The following is a 24658-nucleotide window of genomic DNA, read 5'->3' as shown; positions in this document are numbered from 1 at the left end:
CTCTGAGTATTTAACATAGTTTCCTTCAACTTTCTGAGTTGGAGACACCCGGAGCTGATGTGATCTACAGCCTTCTTTAGACCTTCCTGACTAACCATGTGTCCATTGTTTGTCTCCTCCCCTTGCGAAGTGTCTCATAGTGAAGGACAGGGTAAGAAATGTTTGGTAATAGATTTTTCTTGCATGGGTCACTACTATTGTTCCCTCTCCCGCATTCGGGTCTGTGCTCATTCACAGCTTTCGAGTTGAAATGCGTCAGTGTAAATTTTTCTTTTGGCACATAAGCTTCACCAAAGCTGAGAATGAATTCAGACATTATAGCTCCACTGAGACGCAGGCCAAGCATGAGACATAACACAGGCTGTCTGCAGAGGTGTCTGACCCTATATCAGTGATCCCGTCCCCTTCTTCTTATGGTTGTGGGTATGGCTGTGCTGGTGCTGGTAGAGCGGGAATCCTAAAAAAATTGGGTCTGGGTGATTGGCACAGTGACTGGCATGAATATGACACATTCCGTTTTTCCTTACAAAGCTTTCACCTTAAAATACAATGATGCCTGTGCACGTTTTCCCCGTCTTTGTGTTGAGACCAGAGCAGCCTTACCGGGGGGACACGGGATGGGCTCCGATTAATTTGTTCCCCTTATTCTTTTTTTTTTTCCCGAAACTTGTCCTTCTTGCTTATCCATCAAGTATGTTACTCCTACTCCTGCTGTAGCAGCCCCAAGGAAACAAACCAAAAACTCGCTCTTGAGCAGGTTTCTTCGCACCCTCTGAAGATTGTGCAAAGGCGGGAGACTCTTGGTCAGTTCCAATAATAACTGCTTGCTGCAAAACCTGGGATGTGAAAAGGAAAATGGCGTTGAGGTAGAAGACAAAATTATTTTGCGCTGGTAAATGTGGCTGGCAACAGAAAGTGGCTGAGATATAAAGGTTTGTGCACCAGAAAGGATTTGTATTTGTGTTTTAGTTTTGTGCAGATTGTCAGCATCTGATTAGCCACTCCTCCCTCCGTGTGTCTCTGCAGTTAGAGGTACAAACTGATTGGACAGCTGTCAATGAGACAGGCCCATAAGAATGGACATTTTCTATATAACGTTCTTTCTTGACTTTGCAATGGCTTTGGTATTTTGTTTTGGATCTGAAACATAAATTAATACCAAATAGATTAGAACACAGTCCTCTCAAAAGAATATTAGACAGGGTATTACAAAACTAGATTTCCAAACATTAAAACAAAATATTTTTTGGGACAAATTTGTGTCCATAGAGTTCATTTCAAGGTATACCACAGTATTAAAGTTACATGGGACATATCATGCAAAATCAAATTTTCATAGCCCTTAAATAGATGTTATTATTTATTTGAAGTCGCTAGAATTACAGAAAATGTTAATTTAATCTCTCCAGGTGCTGCGTAGACATCTTTATTTTCTTTTTGGGTCATATTTTTCAATCCGTTCAGTTTTCTTTATTCTCTGTTATATTTTTTAAGCAACTACGTCACAGTATTTGCTGCAGAACTGCTAAACAAGGTGATGGACATTGGGCTAACCAATTTAGCAAATCTGTCATTTAAATTCTTTTTGCCACAATTTTGTAGTCCAAGCTCAAGGATGCCGAATCTACCGGTGGATAACTGAAAATGTTCAGTTGTTGGGTGTAACACACACAATTCATTGCACCGTCGCCCAGCATACTACAAAAATGGCCGAACGAGCTGGAGTGGAGCTTTCTGCGACCTGGAGGAGGGTGTGGGTGTAAGGTGCTTCCTTTAGATTTAAAGAGACGGCACTAAAATGAGTTGCTCTGAGACGCACCTCAGAACAGGGGTAAAACGGGGGAAATGTGGGGGGAAATTCAACTTTATACAGATCACAACTGAATGATTTCAATGTGTAAAGGAAGGCAACGATATGTCCCTTTTAAGGTGTGAAGTCAGAGTTTTGGCTGATCTGTACCTGTGGTGTGAGTTGTTTTGAATAAATTGTTCGACATGGAGAGTGGAGGAGTCACTCCAGTCATTTGCTCCTCCATTGGTTAATGTGAGCTATCAATGAGGTCTGTCTTCCCTCAGGTGTTCTTTACAGAGCTGAAAGTTTGAGCTTTGGTTTAGTACCATGTCTATGAAGAGACTTCTGCAATGTACTGCAATCACACAGTTTAAATTTAAAATAACATTTAAAATAAATTTAAAAGTCTAAATTTAAAATAACACCAACATGATTTCCACCCATCAATCTATTGTCTATACCCGCTTATCCAGGGTTGCAAGGGAGGTTAGTGCCTATTACCAGTGGTATAAACATGATTTGGAACATAATTTGGACAATGTATTTGAATAGAAACATAAGTTGCAAAAATATCTGACAGAACTCAGTAGCAGGTGGGTTAGTTGTCTCCTTTTTTTATTCTACTGCACCAAAACTACCACTAGCTTTCAGCAGACAGTATTTATACACAACCCATGCACACAGTCCTGGCATTTGAAAATGCAATGCTGATTTCCCTGGCCATAAGGTACCTAGATATGAACAAATTGTTGGTTTTATGCTAAAGTACATACATCTTATGGAAAAACCTAAGGGTCTTCAAGCATGAGTGGTCACCCCTCTGGATATTAGTGGTATTTTTGTTATCATTTCCTTTATTCATTAGCTTTTTTTGAAACACTTATCACCATGCCCATGTTTTACATATTACAGTTTTCAGCTCAGGCTCATCTTTTTATAAGAGAGGTTATTTTTTTGTGTTACAGAAAATTAATAAAAAAGTACAACTCTGTTAGGCCTGCAGATAAGTTTGCAAGGGGACCAATACTTTTACACACACTCATTGACTGATTGCATTTTGACAAGCTGCATAGGTGCAAAGACCAGAAGTTTGCACACATTTGGCACATTTAGCACAAATATAAAATGATTGTACTGAGGACCTTTTTTGGTCTTCACCTTTTCATGAGCTAGGGGTTAGGCTTAGGACTAAGGTGTCAATTAGGTTTTTAGGTTAGGGTCATAGGTTAGGCCGTATAAATGGTTGAAAATGAATGGAAGTCAATCTAAGCCAAGGCACAGTATTTAAAACACTGTACACACTGTATCAGTGATAAAAACAAATAGACTCAGAACTAATTTATTTTAATAGATTAGGGTTAGGATCACCCTAATGAAATAATGATGAAGTAGATAAACTAAACTAGACCTGAAATCAGAATTCAGACCTTTCAAGTCTGAAGTTTTGCTACCTCATCATACATAGTATTGTACAACATCTGTCTCTAAGACTGTTCCTCAACTCTGTGTATGCATAAATTAGAAAGAAACAAGCTTGTGCTGCCAATAGTAGTTAAAACCACCCAGTTGGCCACTCTTGCAGTTTTCAGGATAGAGTCCACTTAAGTTTGGGTTTCCAACTTCAGAAGCACATGAAAAGCAGCATTATCTTCAGCTAGAGTTAACCATCCCGTTCTGTTGGGGACATCCCATATTATGAGCAAAATTGGTGCGTTCTACCTTAAATGTCCCGTGCATTGACTGCTACCTGCAGTGCTATTTTCTGACCACCAAATGGCACCAAAAGATTCCAGATCTGATTTTACCACAGTTGTATCATGCAGGACGTCACATCCACTCACCACCATCACACCTGTCAGCTGTGAGGTGTTATTAACTTGTGTGAGGGGATGAATAAGTAAAGAGCGACCAAAAATATCTTTGGAAAAGCAGATTAAATAAAACAATCAATTTCTTCGTAGTTTATGAGATACTTCATGGAAACATTCTTTGTTGTTCTCTACTCAGATTTCTTTCCATGTAATTTACAGAAAATTGTCACTGATTTCTATTTTTCCTTTACTGTTTTTTGTGTTCTGCCCTCTTTGTGTTTATCCTTCAGCAGTGGGAGTTATAATTATATATTTATATTAGTAATATGGTCAAGTAAATTTAACTATTTTGCTATGCACGAACCAAAGTTATGCATATTTTATACAGTCATATTTGTTTTAATTCTTTTCAGTCTTTTTCTGGCATGGCATGTCATTGCATTGTCATTTAAAAATCTATGTAAATTACAGTATTGGTGGAGCAAAGCTACACCCTCTTTAACACTGATTTGGCACTCTGAGTCAACATAATTTTATCATTCCTACTTACATTTCACTGTGCTTACATATTAGGTTGAAACTGGATAAAGTTGTTAGAGTGTGAATAGTGTAGATTATGAGAAAACTCGTCTTTTGTAAGAGTCTATCATTATGCTACACCTAAATTTGATTATATTTGCAGATTCTACCTTGCACAACTTCTCAAAATCTATTAGATTATGAGAACATCCCTTGACCAGAGTTGTTGATTTGGACAAATGCTTGGACTCAGTTATGCAGAAAATCAAAATACCCTTTCCTCATTTGCTTAGCAGACACCCAGAGGTTTTGGATCAAAACTGAGTGGCATTCATGTGTTTTTTCTTCTGGACAAAAGGTCCGGTACCATCTGAAGAAAGGTATCATAATACAATGTTTCACTAGGAGTGTCGTGTCCTGGTAATGCATAGTAGTTTTTGTGCCAGACAAACTTTTTGTAATTGTACAAGTTCTTATTTGGTATCATTAGACTGGAGACATCAGCCAGACTTTAATGTTTTATTTGGAAGAAGGGGTTCTGTTTTTCAACCCTAACTCTTGTTCAAGGTGTGCTAGGAATACAGGGGATGTTTTTCATGTGTAGAACACAACCAATGATCACCAGAAAGTTCCATGTAGGGGTCGACACCCTTTCTCCAAAGTTCTGTCGCTCCTTCACGGCCCTGCTGGGCTCCTCTCATCCTCCCTGGTCAGTTTCCACCTAGACTTTTTATCAATTACGGAGATATGAAAAGTGAAATCAAGGAAAATGAAAAAATTATATCAAGAAATATCTAGTTTTCTGAAAATTATTGTCAACATATATTTGTATATTTATATATATGTATATGTAATATTTTGGTTCTATTTGCTATCTTTTAATATCTACTCCTGTTGTACTTCATGACTTCTCTGCAGACTGTTGCTTTAACTAAAGACTATATCAGGACAATCATACTAGGACAGCTGAGTTGTGTTAACTGTTAACCACACTCTTGATAATTGATGGGTGGATGCAAACTCTAAATAATTGACTTCTGTGACTAAATCAAAATGTGTTTAAACGAATGATCTGATAAAGGCAGGCCAGTCTATTTATATAGCACCTTCCAGTAAAGATGATTCAAAGTGCGGTAAAGGGGATAAAGGGGGGTGCACACTTATACAACAAGTTTATCACAGCTTTTTTTGTGCAGTTTTGCATGTTTCAAGTTCAATAAAACAGAATGTATCACACACTAAAGGTACTAAAACTTCTGGATTGATACATTTTAGTACCATGTGGTTGTAGCCAAAAACCTATAACCTATCCTATAGTAGACTGTCTTGTTTTTATCCAATGTAAATAAATAGGCAGATTTTCAAAAATCAAGCAAGCGGAAGATCTGAAATCTAGAATACACAGATTTATGATGAATACAAGACTTGAGCTGGCTAAGGTTATGCTGGCATCAGTTTCAGGAGAAGATTGGTGAATATTGAGCAACAATAGCTAAATTGAACCCTTACAGGAAAGACTGCATTAACCTTATAAAATAATAAAGTACATGCACTTTATTAATCTCAAAAAGGGGAAGTTTGCTAACCATTTTCCCACAGGAAACTACTTATATTAGCAAAGGGCCAAAATGTATCTAACGATGCATTATCAGAACCCCCTTAATTCTGAGAGCAACCCTGAACTACTGGTGGTGTGTGTGAGAAAGCCGACGTCTGTTATTTAGCCCTTTTTTGTTAAACTGCCCCGCTTTTGCTAGTGCTGTTGCTTGTTAATGGCTCATTGTTTGTTTATGTGTGTTTAATGTCAGCTCCAGATGGCTCCCAGAAATGGAGCTAACTGCTGAAAAGCTGTCTCCTTTCTAGATGAGCACTGCCTCCCAGTGGAGGGCAGACAAACGCTGGGTGCTGAACACACATCTCCTGGTGCCAGCGTAAAAAAAAAGAAAAAAGATTTGTTCTAAAATGAAGGTCTTTGATCAACCTGGACTATAATTTATGGGTTATCAATTATCAGATTTCTTACTAAGTCATTATTTAGCCCTTATTTAGCGTTTCCTTAGCTGTCTTTGGAAGGCCTGGTAGGTTGTTTGAAAGATTTTTGTATCTTCTTACATTTATGGTGGGTGGTGTGAGTAAGGATGTACTCAGGGTATAAATGTGATGTAAAACATTTCAAATTCACCATGTGGAAAAGTCAAGAAAATGCGCTATTTAAGTGAGGCACCGAAAATATTTCTTACTTTCTGCTTAAAGGTGATGTTGCACTTCCAACGCTGCACTATGCACTGCATAATCTTAGTCATGTTTGTCAGTATGACTAACCTTCTCTGCTCACATTCTCATCCACCTTAGATGCCTCCATAAAACTCCTACAGTTCCTTTTCACTCTATGTCTCTATTTAACACCCTTCTGTTGCACATTCCTATTTTGGTAGTGCATTAAAAACCTTGAAATAAATTTGTATTTTTTACAACAGGATTATCTCTCTGTGTTTAGAATATTTAAACCTTTGATTTAAGTCAGTTGACTTATCAGGGAAAAATAAATCCCACAAAAACAAATCATTAACAAAATCACAGGTTCCACCGATGTTGGAACTCAATCCATTTAAAATAAATTACACATTTTTAAAATTTACACTTTACATTTTAGCATTGAGGAACTTTTAATTTATAACCCATGATGGTCTTATTCTCTATGGTGTAAATATGGAGCAAAACATGTTAAATTACCCAAAATAGGAAGGCAGGTCTTTGTTGAGCTTCATAAGTCAAGGATTGGCTGCAAGAAAATTGTTACTTACATACATTTGTCAAAATCTACTGTCTGACAAATATTTAAAAGGAAACCGTGACAAATAGAGGCAAGAAAAGTTTATTTGTAAAGCACTTTTCAAGTAATAAGACGATTCAAAGGGTAACACACATCAGCACCATCAGACAGATACCAAAAATATGTTCCTATAATGATGTATTACAGGCTGCCTCTGCTTGGCAGCCTATGCACTAAGGTGCGACGCCTAGCGTTCCTTTTGGAATCTGTTCAACTAAGAAGTGTCAGTGACTCTTTCAGAAGCTGTATGCTACCACAATGTTAAATCAATGGTAATCTTTGTTAATAATAATAATAATAATAATAATAATAATAATAATAATAATAATAATAATAATAATAATAAAAACATTTATTCACATTAAAACAGTCCATTGGAGTGCAAAAATATTCAAATCCCTGGTAGAATAGTAATTTCAAGTTTAAACACAGGTAATGAGTTAGCGGTCTAGATTGGACAGCAAGGTAAAAGTAAAAATGCTTTTTTTCTGTTATCGGACAATTTAGATGCTCTAATCATTCCATATTTTCTGTATCAACCTGGGAAAATATTCTGATTGTTAAGAAAACATCTAAGTCGCACAATTTAAGGCCAATATGGTTTTAACTTCAATTCAGAATTAAGAGAACCATAATTTGACCTTTTAATTTATTGCACGTTAAAGCTGAATATATTTTCTGCTTTGTATCAAGAGTATTATCTGCCACTCTCTGATTTATAATACACCATTCTTTCTTAAATTACCATACAGGGCGTTTTGGCACTGTACAGCGCCTTTTTATGGGGGAGTGGTTCAGGAGGTTGCATATGTTGCTCTAAAATCTCTGCCATTCTTTTCTGCATTGATACCACAATCTCAGAAATACTAAAGGGCACTGAATAAACTCCACATGATGGAAATTACAGTCTGCATGTTTTTTTTGGTGTTTGGCTTCTAAATTGATCTGGAATGCACAATTTTCTGACCAGAGTCCAAATTTCTACGGACTACCGGTCTAGTTCAGATACATATGAGACCAAGGACATCCTGACATACAGAAGGACCGACACACAGAATACCGAGGCCAGTTACATTAACAGTTTTTTTTGTCATATTTCTACTCTCGTTATATGGTCATCATTATTTGTGTCAGGAGATGTGATGTAGGGAACAGTTAGAAAGTCGCCTCCATGTCAAATAAAAAAGAAATGAGAATCTCCATATTGATTTACAGCCTCACCAGATGTGCTGTCGTGCTTTCAGCCCGTCTCCCCCCTGACTGTGCTTCCTGCTTTCCAGAGTTGATCTACTGCCTTATTAAGAGAAACGGAGCATTATGTCTTTTGCGGTCGTCTTTCTTCCCACCATTCACAATTTACCATGCGGCCATAAACGATGGCACTTTACGCCTGCCGCGGCCTCGTATGTCATGCTGTCTGGTTGCGTGTTGAACGCTGGGATCCCTGCACACTCAGAGAGCAAAACTGCCCCCTCCCCTCTGATTTGTCACCCTCATGAAGGCCGTATATTCTTGGTCTTTAGGGAAAGCTGACGCTCACTCCTTTTGAGGCTTGAATGAAAGCAGAACCGCTGCAGCGCCGCACGTTTTCCTATTTAGTTAGCAGATGTGCAGGCGTTTGAGTGACAGATGAGTGGTGTCTTCATTTGTCAAACCAGACAGGTGTACTCTGCCATGAAGTAGGCAGAAGAGGGGAAAAAACAAAATATGTAAGGAAAAAACGAAAGTCAAGAAAAGGGGAACATGAGAGAGAAAGTAAAATATTGCCTTGCATACTTATTTACAAGCCTCCATTTGTTCCCATATTTTGCCATGCTAAAACTACAAACTTTAATTTAACTTTTAGAAGTGTCTTATTAGCGTAAATTACATATATGAATTATCTCCACCTGGTAAAAGTTTCCCCAGCAGACTCTCATGTTTTCCTGGTTCTTCTTTGATTGATTCTTGATTACTTTCTCTTCCTTCTCTCTTGGCAAAGAATATGAATGGTCCTCCATTTCAACAGAAAACGGAAAATAGAATGATTTATGGTCATCTTTGCTTGTTTTATATCCCTCCTCCACCGACAGCATGTCTTCATACAGAAGACAGATAGAGAAAACCCATATGGCTGAAGGGTTTCATCCTTTCGGCTACTGTAATCAAAAATGGCAATACAACACGGCGTCTTCCAGTGGGTGCCCTGCCACCTATGTATTTATAAATTACTCATTCTAAGCTATGAGAACGCTTTTATTTTTGATCCGATTGTTTTTAGACTTTCCCAGAATATGTATTTATGAAAGCATTACTTCATTCTTGCTTATTAAAAGTCAAATTAGTTACACACTGTCCCTCTAAAGCATGCAAATTGTCCTTAGGATCTAATAAATCTCATATCTGAGTCAAAAAGTCAGATAGCAGTCCCTTTACATATAGATTACTGTGCTTTTGCATGAATTAATCACCTGAACACTCCATCGTTGATACACTAATGCCCAGATTAAAGACTGTGCAATAATTTTAGACCTTCAAGTTACAGAACTGTGCAATCTGCATGGATGGATGTCCGACCAGACATTCTATCTGTCTGTCTGTCTGTCTGTCTGTCTGTCTGTCTGTCTGTCTGTCTGTCTGTCTGTCCTTCCTTCTGAGCAAACATTTGATAACAGTAAAGAGGAACCACTCCCTCCATGATTTAGTTAGGGACAAATGTTGAAGTGAAGATGAGTCAATTTGTTGTTGTTATTTCACAAAATGCTCCGTTTAACTTAATGACGGGGCACTCAAGCTGTACTATATCAGCTATTCTGTTTATTTGAACGTTTTTACTCTTATAAATGTTATTTGGAGTGTAAAATGTATAACCTTTTGACATTTTTACCTAATTAATTATAATTGGATTATAGTTAATCTGGTTATTTGTCCTAACAATCAGAATTGCATGAGAAAAAAAACCTGAATAAATTTGGCGCATATTCCAGAGAGTAATGCATTGCAGAGCTAAGGTGTCCTTGGGGAATTGATCGGGGATTTAATCGGGTGTGCTGAAGGAAAAGTGTTACAATGGCTTTGTCAGTCCAGCATGTTAAATTACTCATAATGGTGACTAACATTAACATCGTGGTTTAGTATCAATAACTTATTGATTCATAGATAAAACATATTTAAATGCACATTGTGCACCAAGAATGTGATGATATGTCACAAAATGGTCAATTTTTTTGTACCCTTATCAATATGAAATTTAAATGCAAAACAGGTAATTTTTTCCATTAATGAGGTTTACCATGGATTCTAACTCTGGTAGGAAGAGAAAAGGGATCTGAGTAGTCTGGGGTTCAAATCTGACCTGTATAACTTTATCTAATGGTCAAATTGGGGAAGGGAGGGCAAACACTGGAAGTGGGAAGTCGTGGACTGTGAGTGGGTATTCTCAGCTGATGATGAGCTGAATAATGGTGAGAAAATGAAAGGATTACTGGCCCCTGCTAATCTGCTGGCCAGCAGCTGAAGAGGAGAAAGTCAGAGGGAGAAAGAGGTGGCAGTGTGAGGCTGGGAGGCAGCCTGACAGCTGTGGGGTGAGCGAGCAGCTGATTTAGCTTTAGATTAGTCTGGACATGCGCCAACTGGGATTCAATCAGGCCATGATGAATGCGGTTTGGCACACTGAAGGCCAAACGCTAAACTGACTGCTAAGTGCATCTCAGCGGCTGTCAAGGAGTAGCTTTTTGGAGTTTTCGAAAGGCCAAGGAGGTGTTTTTGTCTTGTGCAGCGGTCATGTTGTGGAACACATCTATATAGGACGTCTGTGTTCCCTGGCATCTTTGGATTTATTCTCTGCAAAATAAAACAGAGGGATTATACATGCGGAGGGGGATAAATCCTGTTTTTGTGCAGCCGAAGTGAGGTGATATTCAGTAGCCATGGCTACATGTGAGTATTTGCAGGGTTTTCTAGTAAGAAGATGAAATTTCCTTGTTGTTTTTAGCACATTTGTATGCTCCAGTTTTATTTTTTGAGAATAAACTCTGCGTCTGTTTAATGTGGATTGCAAAACATACAGACAAAAATAAAAAGATACACCCAAAACATTTTGTTCTTGTTCAGCAACATTGAACTTAAAAACACACCCCAGAGTAGTTTTGATATAATCGTTTTCTGATTGTGTTTCTCTACAGAGCTGAAATTTGGATTTAAAATAAAATATTTTGCTTTACGTAACCTAAGAGAACATAATGCATTAATCCAAAGTAAATAGAGATTCGCTGTGCTGCAGGGTTGTGTTGGTTGTGGAAGGTTTAATTAGGTAGACATTTAATTGTGTTAGCTGTAGATATGTTAGCACAACCTTCACTAAGGTGTTTTCATCCAGAACTTCTTATCATATCTGACATGTCACCCAAAAAAAGAGAGATATTATATATATATATATATATATATATATATATATATATATATATATATATATATATAGAGAGAGAGAGAGAGAGAGAGAGATAGAGAGATAGATAGATAGATAGATAGATAGATAGATAGATAGATAGATAGATAGATAGATAGATAGAAAGAATGAGCTGCTCCATTAAGAGTTATATAGACAATATAACTCCAGGTCAAATCACCCCTTTGCTAATGCAAACCCCATAATTTAAATCCACCCTTTTCTTCCTTCTTACTTCCAGGTTGCACATGCGAACAATTTTTATACCCATGCATTCAACCATTCGACTTTATCTTTGTTTGTAGCCCAGTATTTTTTGTGGATTTTAGAATCACCTGCTCATGAAAAGCACAAATCTCAAACATTCTTTAATATACCGCAATACATTTTCTATAAAAAGGTGTATTAAAATATATTTCCTTTTACTATTGTTCAGATCCCTTTTTAGGCCAATTAACTTAAAAAAATTAAAATATGACCATACCAAATTGGAGTTAAAAATAAGTTGAGCATGCACATGCAAGTGTTATTTTATTGTCCTGTGATTTTCCTCATCAGTGTACGTGTTGTTGATTGATTGGTTGTATCTGATTCCTTTGTCACCATAAAAAAAAAACAGTTTTGAATTTCTAACTCTAAATGCGCAAAAAACAGAAAACAACAACAATAAGAAAAAACATGATGTTTAAAGATGGAAAGCTTGAGTGTACTGAAATCAGTTTGCATTGATATATATATATATATATATATATATTTTTTATTTTTTTTTTGTTAACAGCCTTGAGATGATATTTGTTGGGAACTGCCAATGTATAAGTAAACTGAATTAAACAGAAAGTGAATTCAAAGTAAACCGTAATCGACCTTCTGCCAGTAAACATTATTTAATGGAGCCTCTAAACTACATGTCTTTACAGCCGAGTACGAGTAGGGTATCGAAGATTGCACTAAATCATTGGTTCTCGTGAACAAAATGTCCCTGTATCTGCTTTAAACTAAGTTATGGTGGGTGCTAAACCACAGGACATTTGAGCTGAAATGTTGACAGTTTACACAGCAAAAAAATTGTAAAATTACAGTGAAATGGAAGTTTCCAGCCAATATTGAAGTTTTTGGTACAATACAGTTTTGTTAGAAACTCTTGAAAATCCAAAATGTAATTCCCCCTTTGTTGCATTAGTTTAAATTTGATACTGTGTTTTCATATAAACATCTCTTTATTGGGATTTCTGCTTTTTTTTCTTCTATTTTTTTTAACTGATATTACTTTAAGCCACTGAAGCCTTTACAACCTCTGTTCCGGGTTTACTGTGAAAGGAAGAGAGATATGTTCAAGGAGCAATGGTAAAAAACATGTTTAAAACTAAAAAGGCAAAATCATGAGCAGCTACTCAATTATTTCTTCTGGATCTATTTGTTTACAAGGTTTTATGTTGTTGTTTTTCCAAAGTAAATGTCATGTACATACCAAACCACTATGTATACCATTCCTCTCAAGCTGTGAGACTACTGAAAACAAGCCTGTAAAACATGTTTCCTTTCAACCTTTTCAGGTAATGTGGGTTTGCAACCTGTGCCGTAAGCAACAGGAGATTCTCACCAAATCAGGAGAATGGTTTTCGGGGTCAGGAGTGCGGCCCGGGAGTCGGGGCACCTCCTTGGACGACCCGGGCAAAGGAGGTGAGGGTCAGCGCGACAGGAAGCTCCTCCGCTCCAGATCCCAAGCTCCGCCCCCGAGTACAAACGCAGGGCTGCTGGACGGGACGCAACCGCCAGCCGGAGTCCTCACAGCCAAGGCTGGTGACACCATGCCTGGCTCTCGCTCCCAAAGTGAACCACCGAAAGAAAAGTAAGACCCACCAATTGAAAAACTGGACTCAGTGTGTCCTTATCTTGATGCCTAATGTCTAGCCTTAACCATTTTTCATTCTAACAATAAGAGCATAAGGGAAAAAGTTTAAGATTACCTTGTGACATAATAGATTATACATTGATCCAGGTCTTTGTTACAATCTGCCTGACAGATGCATTTGATATTGCAGTGGGGCCCTTTTTGGGAATCCTTACAAAGCACTGGACAAACTCTAGTATATCCAAAACTCAGCTGCTAGGCTACTCACATTTCCAAAACATCTACAGCTATGGGTGGGAATGCCGTATCACTCAGCTCTTAAGAAGTTTCTCAAAACTCGTCTATTTAATAAGGCTTTCAACTCTGCTCTTTGCATCATTCTTTGTAGCATCACAGTGGGTTTCTTGAAAGGGGCTGTATAAAGCTATTTAATTGATATAACTGATATTGTTATTATCACCCACATGACAGATTCTGTAAGAAATCTGTAATAAGTGTTTTATTCTTTTAGCTGGTTAATTTATGTTCCACTGCAAAGCTTTTGTAGATATGGAAAGATCAAGTAAAATGGGATATAAATTATTATTACTAAAAATGTGGGTTTGGATTAAATAACTCAAATCATATTTTCTCTCCTTGCACAGAAAAAGGCCAGTATCCCTCCATGAACAGAATGGGAGGGGAGGGACGGGACGGGGCGGCGGTCGCAGACCACCCGGCAAACTTCAGTCTCAGTCATCTCTGGATGAGCGTGTGAGCACGGGAGACAGAGGAGAGCGGCGGTTCGGAGAAGGACGGCGGCTGGAGAAGATCCATTCTCAAGACTATGAGGACGGAGGGGAGAACTTGAGGCATTCTGGGATGCACCGCCGACATCCAGAGGATGAGGAACAGAGGGAGAGACAGCGCCGTGAAGAGGAGTTCCAAAACCGTTATCGGAGTGATCCCAACCTGGCGAGATATCCGGTAAAACCGCAAAAAGAGGAGCAGGAGATGCGAATGCACGCTAAGGTGTCCAAGGTACGACACGAACGTCGGCACAGTGATCTCGCTATCAACGAGGTTGGGTTGGGGCCAGGTGAAGGGGGAGGTGGGGGAGGTCACGGACCTCCAAACCGTTTAGCCAGGAGGAGTGGAGGTGGCGAAGGAGACCGTAAGGGCCTTCTTGAGAACCACCGAGCCTTCCCTGGCGACAGGACCGTGGGGACAGGAGGCACACCGCCACCTGCAGGAGGTGGAGGAAAATCAGGGCCCCAGTCTGGAGGGCCGGTGCCCAATGATCAGGGCTCACACAACTCCCGCCCGGACACTGGCACAACACGGGACAAAGGTGGGGATCACCTGCTGAGGAAAGACTCTCAGAGCTCGGACCAGTCCGATTCTTTGCGGCCGCCCCCTCCACAGTCATACAAAGGGAAGCGCGGAATCAACAAGAGGCAGATGTCCATCAGCAGCTCAGAGGAGGAGGGCGGTTCCACGCCTGAGTACACCAGTTGTGAGGACGTGGACATGGAAAGCGTCAGCGAGAAAGGTCAGTCAAACAGATGTGCTCAGTCCACTAACTTACTAATCTAAATCTCTCTGAACTTGCATGCCATGCTTTCCTTTTTTGACTTCCATTGGACAGCCATTGTAGTAGCAATTCGCTGAGTGTTGTCTTTTCTCTTACATACTTTATTTTCTCAAACTTGTATACTCTTGTCAACTATTGTAGTTAACCCTGATGACTCCCTTTGTTTAGGTAATTCAAGTTAAACTTTATCACTACACTTGCTATCCTATCATCATTTTCCAAGCACGCTATAGTGCATTGTGTGCTTGTAAGGCTTGAATCAATAGGGTAACTGGTTAGATCGGTATTTGTAATCTGATGGGCAGCCAATGCAGACAGCCCTGATTGGTTGGGCAGAAAGTCAGACACATTTCTTAACATATGATAAGGTTGTTAGCCAGAAGAAAGGTGATTATGGCGGTACATCAAGACAAGGTAATTGAGTCCCATCCTAAATTTAACAAACCAGGGTAACCATGCTCTTACCCCAGCAATGAAAATGGTTGAGTAAATAGAGACAGTTACAATGTCAGCACTTTCAGTATTTGGACTGTAAAAGTAAAGGACAAGTGATACAGATGTTGCAGCCACTAAGCACAGCAAGCTTTACTACATCTCTGTGTCATCTACACCTCTGTGTGCTGCGGCTATACCCCGCCGCTCTGAGAACAGCTCTCCTTCATTTGAAGAGTCCCAATGATTTAGGCCAGCAGATTTGTGGAATTAGGTCACTGGCTCGCTGGCTACGTAATGCCCTGCAAACATCCAGCTGCCACAGCCGGGCACCGACCACCGTCTGAGATCAGGCCCGGCTGTGGCTACACGCTGCATGCCGCGCTCTCAGGGTTTCTAAAAATAAGACCTGCAGGAATAGTTGCTTTCAAGGGCCGGCAGGTGGAGGTAGCTGTGCCCAGTTAGCTAATCACTCTCATCGGACACAGAAACAGGCTGTTTTAATCCAGATTACTATAACTCAGAGCCCACTAATGGCTAAATAGCGTAGGTTTGGATCATTAGTTGTTTTAAACACTCATTAGCTGGCTAGGATTTAAGAGGAGATGTATGTTTGGGAACGCTCTTGTGGTTTTGTAAGAGCTTAACATGTTTTTGTGAGGATGCTCAAGTGTGATCATTTTTTTCTTTTTGGTAGAAACTAAACTATATCAGGCGTTATGATTTTGATGCTGGCGGTAGAACATTGCACTCTACATACCAGAGTGTAGCTGGTCCTGATGTAAAATAAGCACGTTTATGAGGTAAACAGTAAATAGACGGATTCTACATGGCACTTTGCAGCTAATGCTGACCACTCTCAGCTTTAACGCTGGAGCCACATTCACATATGCGTTCATCTTCTTACACCAATACACAGATGGATTGTTGTTAAGTTAGTTTTGCTCAAGTGGTGATTGTGGGGTGGGTGGGGGGTTGGAATCAAGCTCACAAGATTTTGATTTTTAGTGACTGCTCTTCATGTTGAGCCACAGTAATTCTGTCAAAAAAGAGGGGCACTCTTTTTTCCTTATTTTAAAGAAACAAAACAAGTCAGACAGGAAACCATGAGGTGTGTTTTTGTGCATTCACTTGTTTTCAAACCTCACGCCATCACACTTCCTGTAAATTTTCAGACTAGAAACACTGGACGTGCCAATTATGTCAAAGTGACTGTAAAAAGTGTGCTGACTGCATACTGACAGGGTTTGACTCTAACTCCGGGTAGATTAAGATTTGAAACAATTTACATTCAACCAAGCAGATTTTTTTTATAAGAAACAATACCTAAAAGTCTCAAAACTTAACAAAACAATTTAAAGTGCCATCAATTATGGAAAACTTAATTTATTTGTTTAAATCCACATTTTAATAAAATTGCACAGTGAATAGGATTTATATCTTTCCCAATAATCAGTAGAAAAATCTCTTGTTGCAATTACAGTAATCAAACCATTCCCAACCATTTTCATGTTTCCACTGGTATTTTGATTTATCTTTGACCTCCAAGTCTCTGAACTCGAAAGGACTTCTTGTCATCCCCCTCATCTTTGGCTCCCTCTACGTATGTTCTATTAGATGAAAGTCTGGATTCTGGCTGGGCTGCTCCAGAATGCTAATATTACTTCCAGTAAAAAAAACAAAAAAACAAAAAACAACTTGCTGGTAAAATTAAATTAAATAACTATTTCAAACATAAAACTGCCAGGGGAAGGAATTATTTTGGACTTACCTGTAGGCACAGTTAGCTTTTGCTTCTGCCCACACTCTACTGTCAATATTTTTTTGACAGTGTATATTTTTTTACTTATTTGCTAATTTTGTCTACAAAGTGGTCCATCAGTTTCCTGTCCTCAGTCTTGTGTCCATTTCTGAGACAACTGCAAATTTATCCCTGGAAAAATCAAAGAACATTATTCTGTTTGTGTTTTGTTCTCTTTTGTGTTCAGCTAAATATTCTGTTTTGTGTCTTCCTCATTTCCTCTTTCCCCCCAGATGTTTTGTATTCTGTTGATTATCACCTGATATTAGGTGACTGTGGGTTTGTTGAAGCCGGTACCTGGCAGCTTTAACTCAACAGAGACAAGCAACCAGCAGTTTGTCCTTAAAGGTGCTTGTTTGTGTTCTTGGGTAAATCAATAGAGGTTTTCCCAGGACTTCCAGGATGTTTGATGTCAGGGCCACAGATCTGGACTGAGATTTCCTAGGCGAATGAACGGTGAAAGATGGTGGAACCTACTAGTGAGATAGGCTAAGTTAAGAGAAGTGCTGCAGAATCCCACATGACCAGTCAGCATAGGCCTTCAGGACTGGTTCAAGCTCTCCAGCTGGCTCTTTGCATGACTACAAGTGACAGTGATCTCCTGATGTGTTTGGAGACAACGATGGAGCAGCAGCTGGATCGATGACCAAGGTGGAAAATAAGAAAGCCGAGGCGTGACTTGAAGCTGTGTGTCAGGAAACCTGGACAGAGGACCCAGTATTCAAACCAGACAGCAGATCAGTTTAAGAAGGTTTAATAAATATCAAAATGGCAAGACAGGAAACAGGCAGGCTCAGGTGGTCAGAATAAAAGTCCAACTCGGTACACAAACAAGCAGATGACGCAGGCAGGGATCAGGCAAGCTCAGATATCCAAAAACAGAACCAGGTCAGAAAAAACAGACAGGCAGAACAGGCAAGAAAAACAGGTTCAGGGGTCAGGCTGGCTCAGAATCTGGAGGCAATTGGGTAACATCAACAGGTCAATCAATCAACAGAGACCGCTGGACAAAACTCGCCAAAGGCTCATTAATGATCAGGATTCTAGCAGGATGAAGTGGGTTTAAATAAGGAAGTGAACAGGTGAACAGAGCAGAGTGCTAATTACAAGTGACAGGTGGAAATAATCAAAGGGAGGTGGAGACTGAAGTGAACTGAACTGATTGGTTAGTGACTGGAGGTTGACAGGTGAGCATATCTGACTGGCTGGTAACTGGTGATCGGGGAGTGACAGATAAACAGATTGAGTGAGCTGGCAGATTGCTGGGAGGAGACAGAACTGAACTGGTAAAAGAGATGTGAACTGATCAAAGTAAAGCAAGGAACAAGCATAAACCAAAACAAAACCCAAATTGTGACACTGTGGGTCAAGAGAGACTAGGCAGTCTGTTTGGCTGGGGGCCGGAGGGCAGGATCCTGACCCTGTTCCTGATCTGAACCCAGTGAAGAATCCATTCAGCTCATTTAATTTAAACAGTCTGCCATCCATCCACCTGATTCTCCTTCTGTTGGACGCAGAAGCATGTTTTATCTAACCTGACCCTTTCCAGATGTGTTTCGCTCGGCCTAGCTCCACTCACATCCATCTGGGACCTCTCCATAGGAATTGTCTTTTTTGAAGGCTGGGCCTTATCAAAAATCCTTGCATATGATTGGATAAGCCACTTGTCTGTCATCTTTATCGGCGTGCTATTTCAACCACTCACACCGAAGCTAACCCGTGACAATGTGAGAGCAACGCAGGAAAAAACAAAACTTTTTTTTTTGTGTTTGCGGTTCTAGTGGCATGTGTTTTATTGACAGTGAGCTGACAGGAAGAGGGGGGAAGACAGGCGGCAAAGCGCCGCGGGTCGGAGTCGATCCCGGGCCGACGGCGTTGAGGACTAAAGGCCTCCTAACATGGTTCGCGCTAACCGCTCCACCACGGGCGTGCCCCGGAAAACAAAACTTGCCAAATCCGGTCGGGAGAAGGGCGAAAACATAGTTTCCACCAACAAAAGCCTTCAGAGCCGATCTCTGATTTTCTTTTAATAAAACAATATTAGGTAAATTGGACAACACGGAAGAAATAGCAGCATCAACGTTAACGCTTGCTTCCTCGATGCAAGCCGCCATTGTTGTCTGAATCAAAACAGTCTCACGTCACGGTAGCGTCTCCACTACGTCACATCTATGAAACTTCCAGCCCTGCGTCCTGATTGGCTGGACAATAAAATTGGTTGGAGAAATCACTCTCTATGGAAGATGTCCCAGATGGATGTGAGTGAAGCTAGGCGGAGCGATATCAATCTGGCTAGAGTCAGGTTATGTTTTATCCTCTATAACCATTTATTCGGTTGTCATTAAGACTGTTTTGTGAAAAACCCTGTTTATCCCCACTGATGGAAGCAGTTGACAGGAGTGAATAAATCTGGGAACACACACATTACATTTGATATTGAACATAATTTACCTTCAAATTTTAAAGAAAAAAAACCTACAAATATTTTTTTCCCCCCATTTTATTTTTTTCATGCAGCAGGAATAAGTCTAATCTTATTTACATGCATGTAACTACTTTATATCAAGTGAGCCTATTTTATATCACTGAGAAATGAGAAAAGTTTCCATTCCTGAGGAAACTAATTTTTCTATGAATAAAGCCTGTCCAAAAAACTATTATTAATCTCTGCTCTCCTTGTTCTCTGCCCTGACAGGTGATTTGGATTGTCACCCTTTAGATCCTACAGTGTGGCACGTAAGTATTGAATGGTTTAACTAGTCCGTGCAGTGAGTGCAAACTTACATTAATGTATGCAAGCTGAAAATCAAATTTCAATTGATCTAAAATCTTATTTAGTCAAACTTAAAAGCGGAGAGATCATGCAAAATCCGCGTTTTTGGCCCTTATATAAATGTTGTGCACTTGGAGTCTGTAGGAGTGCAAAAAAGGTACATTTAGTTTCTCCAGGTGCTGCATAGATATCTTTATATTCTATTTTGGGCATATTTTTCAATCCATTCAGTTTTCTCTTTTAAGTATTTTGAACAATTACGTCACAGTATTTTCTGCAGAGCTGCTAAACAAGGTCATGGACTTCTGACTTAGCAAATTCGCGAATATGCCATTTTATTTTTTTTCCACCGTGACTTTGTGGTCCTAGCTGAAGGATGCCGAAGCTACAAGTGAATAAGTGAAAATGTCTGGTTGTTGGGTATATTAGCCCACACAGTTCATCACACTATCCCTCAGCACACTATAAAAATAGCCGAACAGGGTGGAGTGGAACGCTCTGTGACCTGTAGGGGGGCGGGGTATCAAGCGCCTCCTTTGCATTTAAAGAGACAGCAGCAAAACGAGTTGCTCTCAGGCGCACCTCAGAACATGGGTAAATGAGGGGCTGTGGGGCAACAATAACGAGAAATTTAGACCAAAGGATTGCAGTTCCACTTTATATAGACCACAACTGAATGACTTAAATATGAAAAGGAAGAACTTAAAATCATGATATGCCCCCTTTAAGAGATTTACACCTCGTTAGTCATATCCTAACGTTCCCATGCTGTTTTTCTCCATATTCTATCCCTGCAGCATCCAGTTACGTGGCAGCCGTCCAAAGAGGGCGACCACCTGATTGGGCGCATCACGTTAAGCAAGAGGTCGGCCATGCCCCGCGAGGCTGGCTCCCTGCTGGGCCTAAAAGTAAGAGCACTGCTTCTTTTACATTCGGAGAATATGCTGTCCTCAAACTAAAGGTGAAAATGTTCTGTACTTCCTGTGGGGCCGAGTTTAAAACTGTGGAGGGGAATTTGGAGTGAGAAAGTTGTGCAGGTGAGGTCAGTATTTAAAAAGTGGAGAATGTTACTAGGACCTATAGTTAAGCCCAATGTCAGTCTTCCTCAAATCTTATAAACAATCTGTGAAGGGATGTAAGGTTAAGGGTGATTATTAAAATCCCAGAGGAAACTGCAAATTCAACTTGAATTTGCATGTTATCTAAGCCATTACAAGGCCTTTGTTTGCCAATTGTATAAAGCTTGATACTCCACAGTACTCCAGACTTTTTGAATTGAGAAAGCTTCCTGGATAGGAAGCGAAACGTCTTCAACTACGGAAAACAAGTCCAGTTGTTTTTTTTTTTTTACCTTTTTTTGGAATGACCATGACCTGGATGACTGAGAATCTTCACCAGCATATCCTCTTAGGGTGCTTCAAGGAACAAGATGTTCTCTGAATGCTTGTTAACTAATGACTGTGCTGCCACACATGTGGACATCATCATCATTATCCTTGATTAAGGGACTTCCTGATCACTGATGGACTCCTACAAATGAAGAAAGTCTCAGAAATCTGTGAACATGTTCTTGGATGCTTTGTTTTGCTTCCTGTTTCTTGCCTTGTTGGGTGTGTGTTCTTGATCTTAATCTACAGTACATCTGCTGGTGGATTGTGTTATTTATTTAAACCCTTTTTAATGTTTCTCTTTTTTTAATGTCTCTCAATCTGCCTGTGACTGCAGAGGGAAATTAGTCTAATGGCTAAATTTGGTAACTTTACTAGTTTTATTTAAAAAAAAAATGTTTAGAATAAATATTTTTAGAAATGCCTGAGTTTTCCTGACTAACTGAATTTCTTTGTAGTACTGATACTGAAAGTCTCTGCTGGACCTCCAATGGAATAATCCCAGCACCACTGTTCTCTTGATAACAAACAGCAGAAAAGAAAAAAGCATTGCTGTGCAGCAGGAGTGACTATGTGTAATTGAGACAAGGTTTACGCCTCTCTCCAAAAGAGTGATAGCTGGTGAACCGGCACATTCTCATCCTACCTGTGTGTGCAGGTTGTTGGAGGAAAGATTACAGAGTCTGGGAGACTTGGGGCCTTCATCACCAAAGTCAAAAAGGGCAGCCTGGCAGATGTTGTGGGACATCTACGTGCAGGTAAAGATCCGTTTTACACTTTGGTTTGTCCTCCCCGAGAGGAATTCTTACATAAGCAGGCTCGGCTGTCTCCAGTAAGCGCTGGCCTGACCAGGAAATACTTGAAATAGTATTTTCTAATTAAGTTTTACTGGGGTTTTTTGTGCAGCAAAGAGTTTTGGCAAGCAGACAGTAAACCTAAAAGTTTTTGGTGAAACAAAGTTATTAATTGCTGCTAAAAAATTACCTAATGCTTTCAGGTATTGGGCTGTCTTTGTCCTGGAGCAGTTAGTGTAGTAACTTCGTACATCACAGTCACAATAGACCTTCATTCAGCACATATTTGCTCAAAATATTTATTTATTTTGTTTGTTTTACAGCTTTAATTATTTGTCATGTAGCTAACCTCTATCTCATATTTGCAAATGTCTGTTTTCGACATAGAAATGGTGGTGAACTTAGAGTTTGCTCCGCAGTAATTAGAATAAAGAAAATAAAACATCAAAAACAGATTAGCAGTAGAAGAGCCTCTGGGAGTTCAACAAATCCCTATCACATTTTGTCTCATTACAACTACAAGGGGGAGGAGGGGGCATCCCCAAGGCAAGCTGCCATCATCACCACTATTCGCCATGGGGGTTATTTGTCCAGGGCAATGTGCCGTGTTGTTGGCCCACAAATTCAATGTTTAACACATCTGACCAGCGGCATGTCTTCAACAACATTTGTATCCTCCAAAGGGATTGTGGTTAACAGCAAGTGGGACTCTCTTACCATTTCTTTCTGCAATGGCTTTCTTCTTGCAACTCTTTCATGAAGGCCAGATCTGTGAATTGGAAAACTGATTCTTGTCCAGGCTGTCAACAATCTCTCCCACCTGAGCTGTGGATCTCTGCAGCTCCTCCATAGTTACCACGGACCTGTTGGCTGGTCCTCTTGGCTTGCCGTGTCATTTCATTTTCAGGGGTTCAAAGCTTCTGATATTGTTTATATACTAACCCTGGTTTAATTGAGCTAAGATTAAATTACACACAGGCGCGCCCTATGGGCCAATTTGTTGACTTTTAATAGTAGTTTAAACAAATTCAAAGCTAAACTCAGGTGCATCATCTGCTGGTTATCTGATTACCAGGGGACGAGGTCTTGCAGTGGAATGGGAAATCCTTGCCAGGAGCAACAAAGAAAGAGGTGTACAACATCATTCTTGAATCCAAAGCCGAACCTCAAGTGGAGATCGTAGTTTCCAGGCCAATAGGGTAAGACTGATGCTATCTATATGTAGTCATTCCATTTAAAGTAGAGGGATTTTATGCATGGGTTTTATTCTGACAGATGCGTTTGATATCTTTCCTCTTCGATAAAAGCTCCATCACTCGAATTGTGTCCAAAAACCTTTTGAGAAAAGTCTATAGAGCCTATCAGTAAGTAGATTTAATGGCTGGGACCCCTTCACCGTGTGTCCTCCCTGAAATCCTTATGATCCAACAGAAAATCCTCTTTTCCAGATGTTCTTTTGCTCGTCTCCTACCCACTGTGTTACCTAAGCCTGTTTTTATGGATTACCTTTTCAGTCTTCACAATTCAACTGTTTGTTGCTCATCGTTTTGCAGAACAGGACCTGTTAAATGTGCTAATGAAAACAATAAGCAATGTAGTGTATGTGAATTTGAGTGTATTCTGACTAGTTACCCTTTTACAGAGACATCCCGAGAATCCCAGGATCCCCTCACCCTCCTCTAGAATCCAGTAAGTGTTTCTTACATTTCCTTTTAACTGTTTGTTGTTGCCATCCATGATCGGAGAGCAAAGCATCATATGAAGAAGCTGGCCCAGAAACCCAGTTCAAATTTCTTTTTGTGGAAATATAAGTACTTTATTTCAATAGTAAAAAGTAATTTTGAATATCTACTTGGGTTTTTCCTAAAAAGTCTTACACAGGCCAGCAGTGTGGTTAGCAACTTGCAGACAAACAGTCTTGAATTATATAACAGATTTTGGTTTACATTGCCTTGACAGCTAGAAACTTCAACTTACTCACAAGGTTTGTTGTGCTTTTGTCACTGTGCAGAGTATTGTAGTTTGAACTATGATGTGTCCAAAGCTGTACGCAAAGTAGAACCACTGAAATAATCCACCAGATCAGATCTGTTTAAAGGGACACTAGATTTAGGAAACCGGGTTTTCTGCCCAATCTCTCCACTGTGCAGTTAGATTTGATAAGTCTGTCCACATTTGACCAAACCAAATGATTTTCGCCTGTATGCAACCACTGCATGGACTAAGTGTGCTTTTGTAATGTTCAAAATGGGATTCTTCTTGTAGAAGTTATGTAGCAGCTAACAAAGGTGCCAATTTGTAATTAACTTAGATTATTTGACTTAATTGACTGAAAAAAAAGACTTAAAAAAAGATTCTTTCAAAATCTCAAAAGTCTCAATATTTTATAGGTTTGATTATTGCAAAATTAGCTTCCAAATCACTTCCTGGAATTTGAAGAACATTATGGTAACCTTTCAACATATTGCCTGCCTGTACTCTTTAAAATACAATTCTCAGTCATTTCTAAATTTTTCAATTGCAAACTAGGCTCTGTCTCACTAACACCAGTAAACCAAGTTTTTCTGTTGGCCTTTCACAAAAAAAAAGCTTTCAGAATGGAAACCTTGCTTTTTTTGTGGTTCACGTCTTACTATAAGGCTTTAAAGCTCGAAGATAATTTAA

At 39.6% G+C, this 24658-nt stretch overlaps 1 protein-coding gene across 21 annotated transcripts in view; it reads left to right on the top strand.

Annotated features, from left to right (window-relative positions):
• rims1b (regulating synaptic membrane exocytosis 1b) overlaps positions 1-24658 on the top strand; it is a 99370-nt gene that overhangs the window by 37037 nt on the left and 37675 nt on the right. For 17 of the 21 annotated variants that reach the window (XM_021313057.2, XM_036137058.1, XM_036137072.1 and 14 more), the window contains 9 exons: positions 131-151; positions 12935-13230; positions 13878-14764; positions 19735-19775; positions 20610-20720; positions 21859-21958; positions 23070-23193; positions 23302-23358; positions 23637-23683. In XM_021313057.2, coding sequence (XP_021168732.2) covers positions 131-151; positions 12935-13230; positions 13878-14764; positions 19735-19775; positions 20610-20720; positions 21859-21958; positions 23070-23193; positions 23302-23358; positions 23637-23683 — 1684 coding nt within the window. Of the gene's footprint in view, positions 1-130; positions 152-10463; positions 10874-12934; positions 13231-13877; positions 14765-19734; positions 19776-20609; positions 20721-21858; positions 21959-23069; positions 23194-23301; positions 23359-23636; positions 23684-24658 lie in introns of those variants that run through there. The other 4 variants (XM_036137056.1, XM_036137055.1, XM_036137068.1 and 1 more) reach the window with 3 other exon arrangements.

This window comes from Fundulus heteroclitus, chromosome 5, assembly GCF_011125445.2.
Source record: "Fundulus heteroclitus isolate FHET01 chromosome 5, MU-UCD_Fhet_4.1, whole genome shotgun sequence".
Classification (NCBI taxonomy): domain Eukaryota; kingdom Metazoa; phylum Chordata; class Actinopteri; order Cyprinodontiformes; family Fundulidae; genus Fundulus; species Fundulus heteroclitus.
The sequence above is the reverse complement of the archived record's forward strand: the minus strand, read 5'-3'. Positions and strand labels throughout refer to the sequence as shown.